This window comes from Cyprinodon variegatus, unplaced genomic scaffold (assembly GCF_000732505.1).
Source record: "Cyprinodon variegatus isolate N-32 unplaced genomic scaffold, C_variegatus-1.0 Scaffold563, whole genome shotgun sequence".
In the NCBI taxonomy this organism is placed as follows: domain Eukaryota; kingdom Metazoa; phylum Chordata; class Actinopteri; order Cyprinodontiformes; family Cyprinodontidae; genus Cyprinodon; species Cyprinodon variegatus.
The window spans coordinates 89,551-112,262 of record NW_015151016.1 but is presented as its reverse complement, the minus strand read 5'-3'; the positions used below and the strand labels follow the sequence as shown (position 1 = coordinate 112,262).

At 42.3% G+C, this 22,712-nt stretch overlaps 1 protein-coding gene across 1 annotated transcript; it reads right to left on the bottom strand.

The window, feature by feature from the left end:
• Positions 1-1,561: 1,561 nt before the first annotated feature.
• fzd3 (frizzled class receptor 3) lies at positions 1,562-22,364 on the bottom strand. The gene is made up of 9 exons (XM_015391890.1): positions 22,231-22,364; positions 20,889-21,394; positions 8,448-8,644; positions 7,599-8,061; positions 7,220-7,519; positions 6,805-7,056; positions 3,839-3,987; positions 3,264-3,521; positions 1,562-3,193 (listed from the first exon to the last, which is right to left on the bottom strand). Exons 2-9 carry the CDS (start codon positions 21,102-21,104, stop codon positions 2,950-2,952), a joined length of 2,079 nt encoding a protein of 692 aa, XP_015247376.1. The 5' UTR covers positions 21,105-21,394; positions 22,231-22,364; the 3' UTR covers positions 1,562-2,949.
• Positions 22,365-22,712: the final 348 nt, after the last annotated feature.

Sequence of the window (22,712 nt, the reverse complement as noted above, 5' to 3'; positions counted from 1 at the left end):
CAATTTTTTTAGACAATAAAGATCCACATTGCACACAATCGTATCCCTATTTTGTAATTCTGCTGTTAGAGGAATAAAACAAGCTAACATGTTCCGGGTAGTCAGGCTGTTAGCACAGGTAGACTGGATCAGAGTCCTGCTCGGGTTGGATTTTTAAAACTATCTGCCCGCACCCATAGATTTCAGAACCAAGACCCGCTACCCACCATTATCCCAATTTAGAACCCGGCTGGGACCGCACGGGCCCATAAATAATGCAACACACAGCAGTTTAATAACAGAGGCACTAAAGAACATTGCCTCATTCTCCCAGATTTACTGTAAATTGGCCAAAGTAAGAAGGTTTGCCTTGTTGCTTATTTTTAAAGAGGTAATAAATAATTTTCATTCATACTGTAACTCTATACCTGGTTCCCGCAGCTGTGAAATAATGTTTTTCTATCTGTAGATGTACTTTTTAGGACTGTGGCTTGGATCTTTATACGCTGGTATTCCTTTAGTGTCCACAGGGTGGCAGTGTTTCCCTGTTGTAATCAGTTTTGGCACTTTTACAGGCTTTTCTTTAAAGGTGTATATATTTTGTAGTTTTAAACCATTTTTTTTATACCTTTGACTGGCCCATGCCTGGTTTGGATGTGACGAAAGTTTTATCTGCAGATTTTGGTCTTTCTCTGCAACCATGTTAAGTTAATCCAAGTTAAAGCCCATCAGGATCAGCTCCATATAAGGGAAACAAACATTAAGTGCTTCTGTGGTCATTCCTGCTGCTTTCCCTGTTAGAACACAACAAACTGACCCTCTATGCCCCCATTCCAAGTGTTTTATTATTTTTTTTTAACTTTCTGTTGTGATTTGAAGCTCAAAGCTTGTTTCGTTTTAACGATCGGAACCCTTTTCAACTCTCTGTCGTCTCTGGACCTTGTCTGGTTGAAAAGAGAGGAAGCAAACTTTGTTGGGCTGTTTAAATATAGTTTAAAAACAAAACGGCTGATCCCAGATGTTCTGGAGCAAGGAAGGAAATCTCAGGAAATGTCGGAATCAGTGACTTCTTTAGATGTGGCCGGACGGATGGCAAAGGAGTCCAGGTGTGTTGATTGGCGGCAGGTGATCCGATGACGGCGATGCCAGTTTGCTGTGGAGGAAAGTCTAAAAGAAATCAAACGCCTTTACATTTCAGTGAGGTCTTATCTACAGTATATTATTTTTGCTCTTTCATATCATATTACACACTTGTTTTTTTTCTAGGATTTCTTTGTAATAATTTGTACAGTTTTGCATGTTCTAGATGTAATCATTTTGCTTTTGGTTTGTTGTTTTACTTGCTCCTCTCTGGATGGTTTGGGTGTTTTACTGAGGATAACCCACTACAGATGATGTAGATTCCTTTTTGCACAAAAATATTTAAGGTGTAAGGTCAAAAATAATGTATGGAACTGGCTGCCACGCTGATGTGGAGACTCATATTAACCCGACTCCGATGTATTTCAATAAAGCGGAGGGCTGTTACAAATACACTTTCATGGAGTTATTGTGTGCTGATTTCTTCTCAATGCTCCGATTCTTTAAAAAAACCTTTTATTACAAATGAAAAGGACATTTTTACATCTATGAACAATTTAGAGGACATGTCAACCTAACATTTCATTTAGCTAAAGTAAGGGCACATTTAAACAAGCTACTTAAGATTTCACTGTACAGGAGGAGTAAAAATAAAAAAGACGCACACCTCCAAATTGCACCTGTGTCTGGTAGTATTGATTCTTTGGAGACCATAAGACATGTTTTTTGAAGCAACTACCTCTTTAATAGTAGTTAATGAGGATGACACACATGCCTCCAAGTTGTGCCCAAGCTCAGCGGTTCTTTTTGCTACAGCAATAAAAACATTTTTAAGCTACAGTGGCTATCAAAAATGTAAACAGACCTAAAATGCCTGTTTTTGTGATATTAAGATATATCCAAAACTATTTTCCACCTAAATGTGAATTTTATGCTGAACATTTTAACTGAAAAATACATTTGGGGAAAAAAAAAAAGCTCCTACCAGTGGCGACCTTTCAATCTGTACTTTGAAAACAATTTGTAGAGATTTCAGGGAGGATCTTCAGAGCATCGTTTCTGTACCATAGAACCATTAATTAAACTTGGGACGACTGAATCTGTTGCTCGCTAAGGAGCTGCTTGCAGGAGCAGCAGTCTGATCGATTTGGAGAACTCTGGCTACATTTTCCCATTCAGAAGGTGGGATGCTGACAGGAAGATCTTTAAATAAAAAGTGCTTCTATAAACCTTTTTTTTCCCAGTTAAATTGTTCAGGATGTTTTGAAATGATTTGACTTGGTCTCCATGAACCCTTGTCTGTAATTCCTTCTAATCTCCTGTTATGGAGTTTAAATTGAGGAGAACAGGCAGCTCCACTGCTCTCCCACAACACCAACAAAAATAGCTTCAAAAAAGTGGGCCCATGAAATATGGGAATGTTTTCCTGTGCAGCGCAGTAACGGACGGTTTGGTGTCTGGAGGCTTCTGCTAAGTTTTGGACACCTGAAGGGAAAAATCCTGCTTTAAATATTGAGGCAAAGCTTCCATCTCACACATCAAATCCTTTTCAGTCTCTAATCATACAAAGTAAAAATGAAAAACTTCACATTTTGTTTTTCAGGCTCAGATGTTTAGGTCCAGCTGGAAAGTCTGGTCTCCGTTTCTCTGTAAACTTGGAGACGATCAGCTTGAAGCGTCACTTTTTGGATCGGCTGAGACATTAAGGCAGAGATCCAAATCTACTTCTTTCAGTCAGACTGGATCCGGCGTCTCGATCCGAGGTCCCAAACTGACCCAGAACAGGCCTCCTTCTCTTCATACATTCTTCATACGGTAGAAACACTGCCCCTCCTGCTCTGACCTCTGACCCCGCCTGGTTAGGACTGTTCCGACAGGCTGCAGGTCGGTTTAGGCCGCCGCTCCGTCCTCATCCATCATCCTGTGAATCCCGTTTCCAGGAACGCCAAGCACCGCCTGCGTGACGGCGCTCAGGTCTCTGATGCTGCTGTGCCGTGATTGGCTCTCCAATCGTAGGGTGGAGTCGTGGCGGATCAGGCCGTCCAGTCGGGTGGTGCTGGACTGGTCGCTGAGGCGGGGCATGCTGCCGTAGGCCAGCCGCTCCTCCAACGCCCTGAAGCTGGACGCCGTGTATCTGCCAAGAGGAATGGAGATGAGTTCGCTCCGCAGAGGGAGGCGAGGAAGTGGGGGGGGGGAAAACCCACCTGCCGTCTCTGGAGCGGTGCAGGCTGCCATGGTAACTGCTCATCTTGGAGCGGGCGCTGCGTACCGACTCTGCCCGGCTGGTGCTGGCGCTGGGAGGCTCGTCCAGCATGGCCAGGTGGGTGGAGGAGGCGTGGGTGGAGGTCCCCTGGGTGGACGTGCCCCTGGACTTCCTCACTATGGGGGTGTTGGGGTCCCTGTAGAGCAGCTGGGCAAAGTCGGGCTCCTGGAGAACCTGGCGGCTGTCGTTGACCATCCCACTGCAGCAGGGCGGGGAGGAGGAAGAGGAGAAGGGTAGAGAGGGCAGGGAGAGACGGAGGAGGGTGGGGAGGGAGAGGGGGAAGGTGGAGGGGAGGTGAGGGCGGTAGGAGAGGATGGAGGAGTGGGCGGAGCAGGCAGTGGAACAGGGGGTTAATGCTCTGAGTTTGGACAGGGGGGAGGGCAGAGAAGGGCCCGAGTTCACCAACAAACCAGAACCGACCCAACCCGCCTTCATTTCATGGTTTCGACCACAGATCAAGGCGGTTCCAGGTCACAGCAGACACACAGTGTGGGTGGGGGTGGGTGGGGTACGTACTCTTTGCGCCTCTTGCCGTGGAAGAAGCTGGCCCACTCGAAGCAGGTCTTCTTACTGCCCACCCAGAACACGGAGGGGATCCCCACAATCAGCATCATCAGGTATTTGATGAGGAACAGGGCCAGGTCGGGCCGGCTGGAGCGCTCCACCTGAACACAGCATGGGGGGGGTGAGCTGGTCCAACCCAAAGAACCAGGAAAACTATCCCACTCAGCCTGAACTCTGAGGATGGAAGTCCGTCTCATCAGGCTGCGGCTTCAGGCGGGAAAGTTCAACATTTATAAAAGACTATAAAATTTGAATCCCACACATGATGAAAGGTTATTTTACTCAAATAATTTGTGCAGAAGGTTTTTCTTTTTAATATTTATCAAAAATGATAAAAACCTTGAACCTCCAACCTCTTAAAATGATTTATAAAGGTTCTGTTCAGCAGGACAGTTAGTCTCGTTATTCCCATAAAAAGCTCTGTGACGTTTCCTCCTGTGTATAAATATCCATGTGCTCCACTTCTTTACTCACTCAACACGCTGCGGGCGCAAACAGCAGCGCTCACACACGCCTGCTCTGATTTCAGCAGACAACTTACTATCCCCACTAAAAATAATAGTTTTCTCTGTAGAAAACTGGATATATTACCGCAGCATGAGTGACACATCTGGCTATTGGGTCAGACGGGGGAAGGAAGCGTACTGCCTCTGCTCCTGTTTCTGTCACACACTGATGAGGTCATTACAGGGCAGATCGCCGTGGGGATAGAGATCCCACCTCAGAGCTCGTCCAGGTGATGACAGGGTTTATTAAGCTGCAGCTCAGCCTGCTTCCTCACTGTTTGCAGGAGGAGAAACACAGGAAGCCGCTTCTCTCTCTCTAGCAGCACGCCACAAATCTCATCCAGACTCCATCTTTATTTCAATAAAGTAACTGAACGCCGCCGCCTTCATGCTATCAGGGGGAAAACAAAAGTCGCCCTGGGAGGAGCTGTAAGGCGATCCTCGCTGAAAGGAAACAGAGAAGTCAGTCTGAATTATTAACAGCTTCATTATCTCCGCTGCACTGATGCTGGAGGCTGCAGCAGCTGAGTGAGGAAGCGCCAACATCAGATCCTATCCGTGCGCCGCTAGCATCCATCCCTTTGATGTGTCTGTGTTCAAACACACCCAGCTGTTACTTCCTGTCCATCAAATAAGCTTCCTTTCACACATCCCAGCTGGACATTTCACGTGTAAGAGCATCTGTGCAAACTGCCACCAACAGTAGAGGGATGAATCAAACATTCAATTAGCAGTATTTTTAGTTTTTGGTGCTTCAGATGGAGATTTAGTGCTTCAGATTGAGGTGAAGCTGAAGAAAGTCCCAGAATATAGTTCATAGTCAGAGCTGTGAACTTTAGCTTGACTAAAATCTGAAGAACTTCTGAATTAGTTCCTGTACCGACCCGGACACTAAAGCATCCTGCTCCTAAACTAAAGCCGGGCTTACAATCTACAATACTTTGCCCTTTTTGCCTGATTGTGCGTCCTGCATCGGGTAGCGTACAGGGGGGTGATCAGCATCATACGACCCCCTCCTAATCAGGAATCGTGAGGTCACGATTCCTGATTGGTGGGCAAACAAGGATTCTTCTTCTTCTTCCTCTCAGATGAAAACATAGAAGCATAGCGGGGTGCGAGTGAAACTTAGTTCTTTTTGTAACATTGACAGACCGTAGTAACCACTTGGGGTGTAAATAATCTTTTTGAATCGTTGCATCAATTCAACAGCTGACGATGCGATGCGTCGACACGTCCGCAAGAGTATCGACTCTTTTTTTTAATATGTTGTTATTCTATAGTGAATGTAGTATAGGCCTATTTTTGTTTATTAATCTGCTAATGCACTTATGCACTCATTGCAGTATTTTTTGATGCTAGGTCTTTCAGAATCTATAACACAGAGGTGTTATTAGTTTTCAGTCAATGAGGTTTTCATACAACTTTTCTACTTCTGCTATTTGCTGTTGTTTCTCAAATAAAATGCTTAACGGTATTACAGCTTTTATTGATCTATTTAAAGTTTGAAACATTGTCTAGCCTTTAAGGTAAAAAAAAAATAAACCACTTAATTGAATGGAATCATATTGTGGTGTACTCTTAAAAATCGAAAATAATCGAATCGTTGGGTCAGGAAATTGATACTAAGTAGAATCGCCCTGATGGGTGTGATTTACACCCCTAGTAGCATGTTTGCTAAGTCGTGTCTTTGTCCAAATATGTAATTTCCTTTTCTTTTTAAAGCTTTCAGCACAAAATCGCACAAATTGCCAAGGCAGCGCGTTTCTCTCTAGTGAGCTTCATATTCTTCTTCTACTCGTGTGGCTACTGGATAGACGAGTCCGAGTAGCGCCATCTCACTGCGTCCGACGTGGTTTTTAGACGTACGGTGTGAGCAGATAGATCACATCAGAGCGTCGGGTCACACGTTGTGAGAACAAACATGGTGAGCCGTGAACTCACACTGTATGACGAAACCCTGCAGGGTTTCGTCATACAGTGTGAGTTGTAGCTGCGTCCAACGATTGAGAGAAATGGCAGTGTATGCCCGGCTTAAAGCTAATCCCTTCTGTTTCTCAACTATGCAGGAATGTTGGTAGAAACGCTTCTACTAGAAAACAATGTCCAGCTTCACATGACTCCTCTACTCTAATGACTTTATCTGCTCTGTTTGAAAAAAGAATGAGATCTAATGTAATTACCAAACAGAAGCCAGTTTTACTGGGATTTATTTGAAGGTTGGAGCTTTAAAGTCAAAGCTGATAAGATGAAGCTTTGATCAGATTCAACAACCAACAGAATTTAGCAGCATTTATTCCACTGTTTTTAAGGTTGCTGGTTATTTCCATCATACAGAGATGGATATCTGATGATATTCAGTCGGGTTTTCACATACGATTACAGATCTGGGCAGAGATCGCTTTCTAAGATCACCTTATAAGGACAGGGGATGTGGTAGTCTCTGCACTTCTCCTGGACCCAGGTGGTCTCCCAGACGGTTCTGTAGCTGCTCTCGTACAGGTAGCAGGCTATGACGGTCAGCAGGGGAACCAGGTAGAGGACGGAGAACACGCCGATACGAATCATGAACTTCACCAGCTTCTCCTGGTTCTCCTTCTCCAGCGGGATCTCCATGCGGACGCGGTTCAGAGCGGCGATACCCGCCAGCAGGAGAACGACACCAACCTGGGGAGAGACGAGCATTGTGGCTTTAAATCCACAGACTGGGATTACAAAGATGAAAATATCTGTAAAAACACTCATTTTTAAATAGTTTCTATAAAAAAATTCCTGCTGAACAAATGTGGTAGCTTTTAATCAACACAAACAGGGAGGTGTGTGTCCTCACCAGGACGTCCAGCCCCAGCGGGGCCAGCAGGAACCAACGCAGAGCCGTCAGGTTGTAAAGGCCCACAAAGCAAACGCCGCTCACGCTGTCTCCTTCTATCTTGTTCATGGCGAGCAGGGTGACGGTCAGGATGCCTGGGACGCCCCAGGCACAGGCGTGGAAGAGGAGGGCCTTCTTCTCTATGGCCTCGCTGCCCCATTTAGGAACGGCTGCCAGGAACCAGGTGATGGTTAGGATGACCCACCACACACTACCAGCCATGGTGAAGAAGTACAGCACCATGAAGAGAAGCGTGCAGGCCTGAGACAGAGAGAAAAACGACTTTCCATTAGCATCTAGAAAAAAAATGACATGGCGGAGCATCAAGTAAATATCTGACCTTATTATGGGAGCCTTGAGTTACTGTGGACGCCCTGAACCGCCCAGGACTGGCTGCGTTACATGAAACTCTGTCCTCCAGCAGGAAGCCAAGGAAGAACACCAAGGACACCATCATGTAGCAGACGGCGTAGAAGATGATGGGCCGCTCCGGGTAGCGGAACCGCGACACGTCGATGAGGAACGTCAGGAAGGTGAAGAGGGTCGCCGACAGGCAGACGATGGACACCACCCCGATGAAGTAGCGGGCGAACGTCAGCTCCTGGCGACTGAAATACATGTTGGGACACGGCGGGGAGCAGTCCCTGACGCCCATGAAGGAGTAGCCCAGCTCGGGGTCGATTTTCAGTTCCCGGGGACACCAGAAGCCGTAATCTCTCTGGATGGAGACGGGGGATTCGGTGGTCTCTGAGCTGGGCAGGAGGTCCACGGGTCGGGGGTAGGGCTCGTCACAGTCTGGGAACCTGAGGGGAGAAGAAGACAGGGAGGTGGATTATTGAACCACCAAACAGCACAGACCAGCTGCATTTAAATACATCAAAGATATATTTATCATTGTTTTTCTGCTGCCATGGAACCAAATGTGGAAATAAATGAGATAAAAGTATTATAACAGCTCTGGTTCATGTGAACATCATCAGGTAGAGTTTCAAAGAATCAAAGAAAGGATGAGGACAGATGGAACGGACTAAAGGAGAACCCTGGGATATTAGAATGGCCTAGTCAAAGCAAAGCAGAAGGAGAAACAGTTTTAGATTTTTAGTCCTTTTGTTGATAAAAACAGACGATGTGGGACAGGAAATCCCTCCAGCTGCCTCTTTAAGCTACTCCACTTCACTGTTGCTCCAACCTGTTGCAGTCCATCTCCTCCGGCCAGCTGACACCAAACATGTCCATCAGTTTGTAGCAGTCGCTCTTGGCCTGCAGGCAGAGGCGGCGACAGGGGGACGTCATCCGGCCGTACTCTGTGCACACCGGAGCGTAGACAGCGCACAGGAACATCCGGAGGTCTGGGGAGCAATGCAGGTTCACCATGGGATGGAACGGCTGCGTAACGACAGACAGGAGAGGAAGAAGATTTCATTTTAAAAGACAGAAGAAGAACCCTGTCTCTGGCCTCCATCCTCAGGACCAAAACAAAAGGAGCAGTGAAGCATGATGTGAAACGTTTTCTGGAGATGAGTCCATAAAAACAAGTCTGGCCTCTTTCCTGATAATCCCCCCCGCCCCTCATGTCTCCCCTCCTACCTCCACAGGGCAGACAGGCCCTTTGTGTTGCAGGGAGGACCATGCTGAGGCTGGCTGACACGCTCTGACAACATGCATACACTAGCTCACAAGGAGAACTACCAGCGGAAGTGTATTATTTACATGCTAACACACCCACAAAGCTGCACAATAATGCTCTCACACACCGAGATGCTGCTCTCTAAGAGGCAGTGAGCATCCCGAGCTTTGAATAGATCCATTTGCATCCACCTACATTTGTTTGTTTTGCATCAAGACTTCCAACCACACCCCAGTCAATCACACAGACACAGCATGCACCCTCCCCCAAAGTGTAAAGACAGGAGGCCGGGGGGGCAGAGTGGCTTGTTAGAAGGGATGAGTATTAATCTAGTTAAATATTGGCCCTGCTTCCTCTGTGTTCCCTCTGTCATTATTATGTAATGGAACCATCAGATGTCTCCATCTAGACGAGCATCGTCTTCATGATCCACATCTAATTGTACATTTGCAGGATGGAGACAAAAAAAAAGACTAATTACTTAAAAACTGTAAAAAAGAACAAGAACAGCCTGCAGGTTTCTGTTTCTAAAGCCAAACATACAGTTTCAGTTCGATGAACACTCCCTCAGATATTTGAATGAAACCAGGAAAAACCAGAAAGCTTCCTTTGAATATTTGATAGAAAGAAAAAAAAGAATTATACTGATATTCTGGAGGTTTCTGCTGAGATCCGACTATTCTAAAAAAAATAATCCATTCCTCAAAGAGCCAACCGCATTACAATAGAGCCACCAGTGGTGGCAGTATGGTGCTGCGGGGCCGTTCTGATGCCAGTGGAAGGACTACCTTTCCAGCTTGAGCTCAAACCAACAGTTAAAAGGTGTAAACTAAGGCTGTGTTTACACTGCAGACCTTAATGCTCAATTTGTTTTAGTGTCGCCGTTCACATGTCCAAAAATATTCGACTTATACGTGATCTTATGTGTGAATTACATTCATACTGCATGCGCAGTAGAGGACGCAATGGCCTCACATCCAGCCTGCTCTGTGTTTATGGAAGTAAACATGGGTGGTAGTGCTGGAGCGCATCTAGCAACTTTCCCAACCTTAAAAACGTAAACTTTTCAAGGTGCTTAAAAAAAAAAAAAAAAGACTGCTCGCAAAAAGACACAAAATAGTGACCTATGTCGGCTACTAATGGCGTTTAGGTCAGATGAATGCGATCTAGCCGTTCAGAGTCGTATCGAATTCAGGACCACACAGCCATGTGGCCTGGATCGGATTGGAAAAAATCGGATCTGAGTTGTTCAGACTGCCATGAAAAGATCAGATAAAGGTCGCATATGGGCAAAAAATTTGGATTTGGGTCACTTCAGGATGCAGTGTGAACGTAGCCTTAAGGGCAGATTATACATCTGCAACCACACACAACAAATGTCGCTTGCGTCTGGTCGCGAACCAGTTTTGCTGATATGCTTCTGCAACATTGGTCTGTCATTTCTAGTAACGCACAGCAGTTTCCCGCCAACTTCGGCGGATGGTCACGAGAACTTCTTCGGCAACGCTGGCGGGAGTGTTTATTTTCAGAAACAATGTGTGAGGCACCGTATAAAATGGTTGTACTTCCAAACCTCCTTGATAAACCTTTATCCGTTGTTATTACTCCTAGGTTTTTAAAATGGCGCGCCCCGGCACGGAATCGAGATGGACGTACACACAGACACCTGGAAAGGCATACCAAGGACCAATCACAGCTGCTTTTTGTCTGCGCACTTCCGCTTGAGGTCTGCGCGGGTTTGCAACCGTCCAAAATGTAGTCAGGATTTGTTTGAGGGGCGCGACAACAGTTGCAGAACCTCTGCGTGGGGGCCGTGGTCGCTCACAGAGACAGATTTGACGTGTGCAGAGGCTATGCGTCTGAAGCATAAATTGGCCTTTAGAGTTTATTGCCCCAACAGAACATTGGTCCGAACAGATTCATAGTTCTTCATAGTTCTAATCATATACGCACCAAAATTAATAATAACGAATAATAAAAGCTGATTTTTACCTAATGCTTTTCTCCATACCCATTATCCCGTGTGAAAGATCTTTACCTGGTGGAATAAACATATTTTTTGCATTTAAATTAAGGATAACATTTATCAGGTGATTGGTGTGAACTTTGATCCTCTGGTTCCACTAACACTGGATGATGGTTTCTCACGTTTAGGCGAGCCAGATGAAACATTTCTACAAAACATAAAGAGCTGATGACGCTTTAATCCTTCAATTAAACCAACAGCTGACAGAAAAACAGGACAGCCTCTGAAGCATCTCCTCTGTCCTCATTTTCCAGCTCTGAATCCAAAAACAAATGAATTTAGAGCTGCAATGATGGAGGATTTCATATCTTTTATCCCCTTTTCTCCAACAATAACATCAGAGGCGAACAGATTGTTGGTCCGTTCATCCCAGCCATATGTCTGCATTTAATGTGGATGTTAGGTTGTGAAGGATGGTTAACGTTCAAGAGTCTACAGTCAAAACAATCTGCTTTCTCTGCTTTCTCAGCAGACTATTGATACGATGACTTTCTCACATGTTGTTGCAGGGATTAATCGAGCAGTCAACTGTTTAATCTCTGAGCAATTGGAGTCATCACGCTTCACTGAGTCACAGTACAGAAGCACCGACAGCCTGAGCAGGTCATGACCCAGAAGCCTCCATGAGGCAAAAGCAACAGTTTAACGTCCAAATCAGCCTTTTTACAGTAGATCACAGCTGACCGACACCATCAGTCACTCTAAATACACTTTGAGCTTCTTTGCATCGGCAGTCCTGAGACAAAAATGATAGAAATCAAACTAAAGTGGGTTGTTTTTTTTTATAACTTAACAAGCAGATCTCCTGCTGAAAGGCTGACTACGAACAAAAGGTTAGATTAAACTAGAAGCACGATTTTCTTCTTGATTTTAGTTGATTCCATAGAATTTTAATAACAGCAATCATTTACAAACAGTTTTTGTTAAAACTTCTCAAATATAAGATTTTAGGAATATTCCCTTTAAAAACAAAACTACATGAAACCCAGAAGATCCGTTAAAAAGCTGTAGTCATGTAAAGTGAAATATCATTAACATGTTTAAAAGTCACCTCATTGTTGTTGAATGTAATATACTGTGATACTTAATTATTGCCCACCCCCCTACCAATAGTAGAGGAGACTCAGGGTCAATCAATTGTTTGCTAAATGTAAATATAAGAGCCGAGGTAAACGACCTCAGTAACAAACACACTTCGTGCACAGAGCTGCGATATATATGTAATTTTCCTTCTAAACACAGACAATTTTAAATAAACAGCAGCATAAAACCATCTAGAATCATGGAAGAGTGTTTGATGTTTTAATTTTTTGTGTCCTACCATGTTTTTGGTATATTTGGTATTTAAATTTCCAAGGACCTCTGACCTTTTAAAACACATTTTAAAGGTATAAATGCAGATATTTACCTTCCAGTTCTAGCTGACTGAATGGAAATCTTAAATATTAATAGAAGACCGACTGAACTAGACCTTCCAAATAGTACTTTTATAGACGTTGTAGGAATCGGGTCCAACTGTATTAGGATATAAAACAGGAAGGAAGCTACTTTCTGCTGCTCTTTGGCGAACAGGAGCAGGGAAATTTCACAGAAAATACAGATTAGAGTGTACTTCAGGCGCTGTGACATTCATGGACTTTCTTATAGATGCCAAGACGGCGCTATAGTAATGCAGCTCCTCTGAGCCTGCCTCCGTTTTGTTTCCTGCAGGCGACTGGAAAGCAGGATGCAGAACAATGTACGGCTCTCAGCTGAGCTACACAGAGGAACGGTTGAGTAAATATGTAGGCTACTAGGAGAGGCTGATGATTCACTGTAGATCAAAACTCACATTCAACTATTCAGACTATTTTTGTACCTTGACCATTTTATCCTCCGGCATTTCTTTGGCATCTATGGCAAGCTTTTATCCTGCGGTGGACCCATCCTGTGAGGCAGCTGATGCAGACGGTTGGTCCCTCCATCAGCAGCCCTTCATCTCTACAGACCAACCTTTTTCTCGTATGGATTCACTGGTCAAACTGGAAAGAATTAGTTTCCTTACTGGCTCAGGGAACCTCTGAATGTTTATGGAGATTTTCACATTCGTGTGACCCATTAAACGTCTCTATCACAGGCTCACAGAGGGGTCTGAGTAATATGACAAGGTGTCTTCAACCCAGACTCACAAAGTATGTTTTTAAGGAATGGACCAAATTACTGGTATCAAGGTTTATCACTGTACTGGGAGAGTTCTGCTCTAAATATTTAAAATCAGCTTTTAACATTAGAAGCTCCGATATTGCAGCTTTGAAAATTGACAGATACCGATATGATAACATGAATTACACATGCTTTTAAATTAAAAAACAAAACTAATTCAGATTGTGCTTCTCCTATAGGTGTAAATAATCAAAATAAAATGGCCGACATGTAAACATGGAAGTGGTATAAGTGGGACTACTCATGTCCATGTAAACGTAGCTACTGATGCCAAAAGGTGCAGTTATCTCCCAGCTTTTAGTGGATCTGATCCTACAGCTGAGGAAGAACAGTGGAGTCATTGTTAAAAGGGAAAAGAAGGTTTTATATTGGTTTAATTGCGTTATTGAGGTGTGTCTGTTTGATTGAAGAGGTTACCTGCTGAATGAAGCTGATCTGAACTGCAGGAGGATTTTTTTTTACCCGACATCCGTCAGGAAGTTGGGTATATGGGGCTAAAATATTATGTGATTTTAATCATAAAAGGTTACTTTTTAAAAGTCTTTAAAAAGTAAATATATGTCTGTGACTACAGGGCACATTAATGATAGGCCATTAAATGAATAAATACCAATTAATTAATAAACACTGCACTGGAAAAACAAAAGCAGTTTAAAAGGACGTCACACCACGGACCGCCTTGAGTTACATAAACGCAGCTGCGTTCGATAATATCTCTTAAAATGTACCAATGCCTTACTGGAACAATTAATGAACAATATAGTTAAAATCAGTCTATTTATGGGGGCCCTTCATACACCAGGGAAAGAAAAAAGGGTTTAAAGTCGGCTAAAAACAATAAGCTAACATAATAAACAAGTTTGATGTTTACTAGTAGGAATTGAAAAGTACAGGGGGGAAAAAAAATAACCCCAAAACAGCTTAAAGGCATAAAACATAAATAATAAAAAGCAAAGCAACATAAAATCTATAAGGAATTTTAACATCTGGTAAAAAGAAAATCTATTTTTGAAATAAAATAAACTAAGTATAGCAAAAATAATTATCTTAAAGTCAACAAAGTGCAATATAAATAAAATTAATTATAACGAGGACGTAGATCATAAAAAACCTAAACTAGAATCAAACTCATTGGATTTCTATATATTTCCCCAGGGCTCTTTTCTGATTAATACATCTTTAATTCAGCCCTGATTGAGCTAAAAATTATCTCCCACCCACTGACTTCATATTTACAGCACGGTTAAGAGTTGCATCAATCAGCCGCTGGGCATCAGGAGACGTGGCGATATAACGCCGTGTCATCAGCATAGCGGTGGTTAAATTACCAGAGATTGAGCATCATCTCTCCTCCTTTTCCTGCTGCCGGTTTAAACATTTCTTCATAAAAGTCTGTGATCTTCTGCACATGAAGAAAAACAGCCCTGACCCAAGTTTCACCCCACAGTTCTGATATATGCAGTCTGCTCTGCATCACATTAGGGTTATTATTTTCATTATTAATTCAACTGAGTCTAATTAAGTTGGTGGTGCCTCATCCCAACACTACAGTTATTAGTACTTAATGAGCGCTCAGAGTCAGCTGCTGAGCGTCGCTGAAAGCCTGACTAAAGAGCCCAACGTGGCCGACTGGCCTGTGATGATGTTCTTTTTATAAATATCTCCCGGTCACCTCTTTTCCCATCAGCCCCCACCCTTCATACCCGCCTGCATTCCCAGTTCTGCCATTCCACAGCTCCAAATTTCCAAGCCCGGCGCCATGGCGACGAGCGATGCATGGACGGGGAAGGAGGGTTTGAGGAGGTCAGGGTGCAGGGCGGAGAGGACCACCTCCCGGGAGGCAAAAAAAGCGCCCCTGCTTCCTTTGTTAAGGGCACAATTGGGACCGTTTCCTGGGCAACGGTAGAGTCCTGCCAATGGGGGAGGTGGGGGAGGACAAAAGGAGGTGCAGGACTGAGGGGGGTCGAAGTAAGCGGAGAGAGGAGTGATGGGTGGACCAAGCAGCCGTGTCATTCGCTGCCTAGAGAGCGTTTTGTGTGATATCCACTTACACACACAAACACACTGACTGTGGGGTTGTTGTGGACCAGCGCCTCACTCTCTGGATGCCCGCCGTATTCACCGCGCTGCCAATAAACATGCTGTCGGACATTAAATAAAACAAGAGGCTCTTTTATCGGCCGGGTCACGCTGGGTAGGATTTATCAGAGCACGTTGTGTGTATCTCCCTTCTCGCTCAGATACATCTTCACTACAGCACAATAAGCAGAGAACCAGCACTTTCTGCTGCACTCCTGCATGTTTCAACAGAGCCGCATTCACTGGGAGCACACAAACCATCGGAGCTCCTTTACAAATCCATTCACAGCGACAGGGTGGAGTATCTGGGTTGAAACCCGACACACTTTATCTGGACGGGCCGAAAACACCTGAGACAGGAGGCTGACTTAACGAGGGCAGATTAAAACCAGGCTGACGATTAGTCTTTGTGTCTGCGGCTTCTGATTACATCCGACATAAAAACGAACGTCAGAAAAGATCGGATCAAGATTAGAATGAAGAAACACTTATTATTATGGTCATGACGTCACCATGGCAATGGGCTTTGTATCTACTCATCGACGCAGTGATTTGTTAGCTTGTGTTAACATACACCCAGTTACCAAGCTAACACGATTAGCATTTTCAGTTGGCCCTGACCCTCACTTTGTCCACCCCCCAGGATCCTTGTCATATTAACCCTGACCTTACAGGGAGAGAAAGGATCATTAGCTCAGCTTCTCTTCTAGCAACCAATAACAAGATGAATATTTCAACTTTACCAAAAGAACAAGTGAAAAAAATCTTCTCTTGAACAGAATCAAGTGAAACAAATCGTTATTGTGACTCAATCATTTATAGAACCACCAACCACTAGCTGCTAGCTTTGCTTGTCTATAGAACACAACTTCCTTTTCTTATTGTCAAAATAACACAACCTCCCTGGGATTGCATACAAAATTTCAAATCTTTCAACAGATTCTTATTGGACTCAAAGTGGTACTTTGACTAGGCCATTCTAAAACACAAATAGTAGCACTGGCTCTGTCATTAGGGATGCTGACCTGCTGGAAACTGTTTCAGTCTGAAGCCTCAAACTGCTACTTAGCTCAATCTGGCTTCAGCTTCTCTACCTCTAAACAGCATCCCCACAGCAGGACGCTGCCACTACCATGCTTCACCATAGGATAGTATATTGACCGATGCGTCAGCTGGCCCATATTTTTAGCCAGTATAGGCATTTTTTCTTTGTATTTCTATCAGCTAATATGTGCAGGATCTGCACAGACATTATGCTAGAACAACTGCTGTGTTCTCTAATCAGACCATGAATAGAAGTACACCTTTTATTCATTAGAACCAGGGCTGAAACAATTAATTGGATTAATCCTGATTAAACAATTATTGAAGTAATAAATAAACTAATTTAGTAATCGATTAATCATTAACCGGGGTATGGAGACTTTAAAAATGCCTTTAGATGACAGGCCCACTTACAGCAGTAACTATAACAAAACAAAAAAAAATATATATATATATATTTTGTTTTTAAGATTGTTTTTTAGAAATTGTCTGATAATATGCTCTACCCAGAAGCGGAAAAAGTTTTGTTTCACTGGGTTTTATTCTGTAAAAAATCTTTTCAGGGATCCTTTTGCATTCCGATTATTAATCGATTCATTAAAAAAAAATTATAATCGACAGATTAATCGATTAGCAAAATAATTGTTAGTTGCAGCCCTAATTAGATCATATCAGAAGATGTTAAAAAGAAAAAAACTAAGAATTGTTCTTTATCTGCTTAAAAATTGGGTGAAACTTTATAGTAAAAGCCAAATATGACACTGAAGTCTGAAATATGAAACATTAATCTCAGATATTAAATCAGGCTATTTAGAGAAGTTTTTAAAACAAGGTAGAACCTGTTCTTTTTAATGCACTAATAGGTTACTTCTATTAAAAGCCAGTACTGTATTTATGAAGCTGCAGGTCACTGAACAGAGTTTCCATCAGCTGAGCAGAGCTCCTTCATGAACTGCTCTACGTCCATCTGGGAGCCACAGAGAGCATCCATGTCTAAATAAGAGGATTTTAACCCATTTCAGGGTTTTTCTCTAAGTAATGCCATTAAAATCTGTTACGCTCTTACTTATGTGAGTGCGGCAAATTAGAACTCTAGCAAAAAAATAGAAATAAAATAGATTCCCCATCCCTGGAGGCCCTTTGTCCCATTTGAGCTGCGAGGTCATTCGGCGGTCAGCGATGACGGACTGGAACAGCATAAAAAAAAAAAACATCATATATACAGTACCGTAGGAATCACCTTGTTTATTTACATTTTTATTCTTCCAACCTTCAAAAACTGAACTAATTACGCAGTTAAAGAGCAACTCTATAGATTAAAAACGATTTAAAACTAATGACTGATGATAAGTGCCCTACTTTCACATAAAACTAAAACCAGAAAGGCTTGAAAAAAAAAAAAAACCCTTTCAGAGACGCCACATCAGGGGGTTTGAACAAGAAGTGTACGACCGGCAGGCGTTGGTTCCAGTCCAACTGCCGGCTTCGCCACGGTGCAAGGCATTCATCATTATTATCATGGCTGTTAAGCAGGCCTAATTCCCCTTTAAAATCCACTGTCAGCTCTCTTTTGGCTGCTCTCTATGTCTCCTAAGCTTTGAATTCTCCCAAGAACTGGATCTAGGGCCGAGTTATCATGAAGACAAGAGCGGAACAGAAGAGCGGTCTCAGTGATCTGGAAGCCATCGGGTTTCTGTGTGAAAATCCTAAACCTATCAGCACTTCTGCCTGCTAAAAGAGACCTAATTGTGAATCCATGACTAATCTAAGTGAACGCTGTAGAAACCAAAAGGATGTACGTCTGTTCAGAGCCTTAAAATTATAACATTTGCAGCAGGGCTTTAATTCAATCATGTCAGCCACTTATCTTTATGTTTTTTCTTACGACTTTATGGGACAGACAACAATATGTTAGTCCATCATAAAAAGTTTAATATGAATATTTCTGCAAGGCCTAATCACTCCCACCAAAAAGCATCCTCTATAAAATTTTAAAACCAGGGTGCAGCTGTGATGCTGATGCAGAGCTCATATCCAGAGGTTACATAACCCCCCTAGTAAACAGCAAGCAACCTTTTAATTTATGTCAGACACTGCTGGGTACAGCGAGGAGAGCAGAAGGATATGAGGGACCTATCATGGCCATGGCAGCGGGACGGGGTCCATGGCTGAATGGATGAAGGGAATCTGTGCTTTGACTTGTTAAATGCATGTTTTAAGGAGGCTAACAGAACAAACATGTAATTCTGCTGGGAAGGTCTGCAGATGGACCAAACAGAAAGATAAACTTTAAACAATCAAAGAACTCAAACCCAAATATGTTTTTTTGTTTTTTCCCTCCTCCCTTGTGGAGTTGAGTAATTTTCCTAAAGCCTGTTATGTAAAATGATTTGTTGACCAGGTGCTGATCTATAAAATCCCTCCATGTGTTGATAAATCGGTGCAGCTCTTTAACACAGCGGTGCATCAGCAGCGTTTAGTTCAACAGACCGACCTAAACATGTCATCTAACGAATGTTCGTTAAAACGATGTCTAAGACTACAGCTGCCAAATCGGGTCGTCCTTAGATATCCGTGACTCGGCATGCAGCCAGCAGACTCTCTGAACCCCTTACATAATGAGCAGTAGTTAGATTATATAGTCCTACTCTAAGCTGAGTAACAGAGGGTAGATATGGATATGATGGGCAGTGTGTCTCTGTCTGATGAGGCTTCACTGCTTTTCTGCAAAAGCCTGAAGTCAGTTTAACAAGAACCTGAACTGAAGTAAATTAAGCTTTAAAGGAGGTCAGGTAGAGAGGTACAAAAGAGCAAGGAACATTTCATCTGGTTTGAAAAGCTACAATGAATGATGTTTTTCTGAACTCTATTTATAGCAATGGTAATCATACATTGTTTAAACTACCTTACAGCAAATATTTCTTCCTCATATGTAAAGAACTGTAACATTCAGCTTTATCAGCCAAAACCGATGGCTGGATATCTCTGAGGTCTGACCTAACCAGTCTGATAATAGAGTAGTATTTTGTTCTCCAAGAAAAAAAAAATATAATATCATAATAATATCATATTTCAGTGATAGAAAAGGAGAAAATGCAGAAACTACACGTTACACCTACTGCTGGGTGCATAGAAATGCTTTGAAAATAGACATTTCTGTTAAATTTAGGGCTGAAACAATTAATACTGGAGTATAGAGACTATAAATCATGACTTTATTTGACAGAGCAGTAATAGGATATATAAAATGCATTTAAGGTAAAAAAATTAATTAAAATAAAAATTAAAAATCTCTCAGTCCATCAATATATCTCATCCAGAACTCAAGTGGAAGAGTTTTAAGTTCCCTTTGTTTAATTTAAGATTTTCTTTAAGGAACAATTTTGATTATTAATTGAAGAAATAATTGACAGATATATCAATTAGCAATATAATCGTTAGTTTCAGCATTAGTTAAATCATTAGAACAAATAGGATTTAAAAAAAACAAAAACATTATCAGTTAAATGAGATTAATTTCTCAAAGTCTATTAGTGGATAACTATAGACATGAAAGCCAATTCAAAAGTTCAATGAGGTTCTCCTAAGAGAAATATTAAAACTGATGGAAATCTTTTTCTTTTGTTTTGGTGCTTTGGTGGTACAGTGATTAGCGCACACGACCCATGTATGGTGGCCTTAGTCCTCAACGCCGGCAACCCGGGTTTGAATCCGGCCTGGTGTCATTTCCTGCATGTCTCATACCCCCTTTCCTGTCTGCCTACTGTACTGTCCATAAAAACGAGCCACTAGTGCCCCATAAGCCATCCCCCAAAAAAATTATCTTTAAAACATTTGGCCCATCCATTTTTTACATAAAACATTTGACGATCACATGAAATAAAAAAATTTTGGGATCTTTCTTTCCTGTGCCAGGGCTCACATAGCAGAACGTGGGCCCGTTCTTAAAGCAAGCAAAAACGTAGCGATCGTCTAGATGAGGAGTTTCCAAACGTTTCAGCCCAAAAATATAACAGCGACAGGAAATCCCTGAAAACATAGAACCATTATACTATATACTTATATATATATATTTATTTAAATAAATAATTTTGTTAAATCATTTAAAACAATAAATTCAATTATTAAATAATCACGCATTTGTGAATTAGCTAGTGACAGTTCCATTTGGAAGCAGACCAAAGTTATTTGAAAGAGGAATAAAATACGGTAGCTTCCCGGCCAAAACTGGAGATTTGAAAACTACATGTGTGCATCTCTATCTACCTATTTATTTATTCATTTTTTATCCATCTAGCTCACACATACATATATATATTTGATCTACCTGAATGTTGTTCCTTTTAGCCCTCCATATGCCTTGAGGGTCATTGCTTGATGGTTTTAGGAAATCATATTTCAACAATGGTCTGTTTGATCGACATTTTACAGCATTTTAGTGCAATTTCTTTTGCCACCATAAAAGACTCCTGATTGATTGTTTGTATGCATGTATATATGTATATATATATATATATATATATATATATATATATATATATATATATATATATATATATTTCTAACAAAAAAATGAACATTTTAATGATCTCTTGGAGTCAAGAAATCCCCAAAGAATTTAGATAGCAGAGGGAAAAAGCTTTTAACCGTACCTCCATGGCCAGAGCGGCCGTCTGCTGGTCGTAGTGGTTCATGCTGTTCGGCATGAAGGTGGAATTATATGGCAGCCCCTGACACATGCGCAAGGTGATCGGCTCGCAGGTGAACAGGCTGTGACTCCCCGCCGCCGCATCCATAGGGATGGCTACACAGGCAGCGAGCATCGACACAGAAAGCACCCACAGGAGATCCATTACTGGTCCCCACATTAACAAAAAGGAGAGGAAACCCCCAGGAGATGGCTGCTTAGGATGAGGGGTTGACCTCTGTTACCATAAGGGTCATCTACCACGTCAAAGGAGAGGGAGGGCTTGAATTTCCTGATTTTTTTTTCCTTGTCGGATCAGAGAGAAGCAGTCCGAGCTGGCCGGGACAGTCCAATATGTTCATAGTTAAGGCTAAATGGATCCATCATTGGGTAGAAGCCAGTCAGTGTCCACCAGTAGAGAGGCTGGGCTGCTTCAGGGACAAAAAGGCTCCGATCTGGACTGTCAGCAACCTGCAAACAGAAAAAACAGACCAAAAAACTGGCATTAGGCGGTGAAAATAAAGCAAAGCTGCATTAATCATCAGTAGAAATATTTTTTAAACAAAATGAGGTGCAGATTAAATCCTCCTGTTTAAGCTTTTTTTTTTTTTTATATATATAATTTATTTCTATTGTAACAGACAAAACATGACAAAAAATTACCAGCAATAAACTGAATAGAGTAAAATTCTCCACAGAAAAATGGTTATTTAAACATTTCATATTTTCATATGAACCTTATCAGAGTTTTCTAATATTTATTATGTGTTGTTTTCATAAACGGCCATTTTTCTCCACATAAGCAGGCTGATTAATGTCAGCACACACCCAGATGCCTGAACGTCTCCATTCACGCACACCTAAAACAGCATTCATCATATCAAATGGACAGATTATTATTGGACATTTATGCTATTTAAAGGTAAATATTAAAAGGAGTGTAAGCAATTAATGCGGTTAAATCGCTGCGGTTAGCCAACCTGTTTAGCTCCTCTATCTACAGACTCATTTATCCACTTTATCGTTGTTAAATGAAGCTAACTCAGCCCACCGGCTCACTTTGCTCTCACGGTCCGACTCTCAGCCACCACAACACGGACTGAAGCAGAGAGAAGTGAGCCAGAGCTAACAAAAGATGACGGTGGCTCCGTCCTCCAGGCTGATAGTAACCGGAGCAGAGGCAGCCAGCTCCGCTCACCGGTGTTATCATTCACCGCAATGAGCCGCCGGGGCGGCACCGCGGAGCCCCGGTGGCTCCGGAGAAATACCCCACCCAGATATTAACGGAAGGAGAAACAAAACTTTACCGAAAGGTTCTCCCAGGAATTTCACGTGCAGCAATAATGGTCTCCGCAGCTCGTCCACTTTGTAACAATGAACCTTCTCCTCCTCCTCCGACCAGCCTCACTCACCTCCTCTCCTCCTCCTTCACCAACGTTCCTCTGCGACAAGAGCGCGAGACTTTCAAGATGGCTTCCAGTCCGAACCTATCAAAATAAAAGACTATTTAGTAGTATAGTATAGTATAGTATAGTATAGTATAGTATAGTATAGTATAGTATAGTATAGTATAGTATAGTATAGTATAGTATAGTATGGTGTAGTATGATACAGTATAGTGTGGTATAATATAATATGGTATAGTATAGTAAAGTATGGTATAGTATAGTATAGCATGGTATAGTATAGTATGGTATGGTATAGTATAGTATGATATAGTATAGTATAGCATAATATAGTATAGTATGATATAGTATTGTGTAGTATGGTATAGGATAGTATGATATAG

Coding starts and splice junctions, on each gene's coding strand:
- fzd3 (XM_015391890.1), bottom strand. CDS start 21,104: ATGTGGGGACCAGTAATGGATCTCCTGTGGGTGCTTTCTGTGTCGATG. Junction 8,645..20,888: donor CGGCCGCTCTGGCCATGGAG/GTACGGTTAAAA, acceptor GTCGTTACGCAG/CCGTTCCATCCCATGGTGAA. Junction 3,522..3,838: donor CACGGCAAGAGGCGCAAAGA/GTACGTACCCCA, acceptor GCCCTGCTGCAG/TGGGATGGTCAACGACAGCC.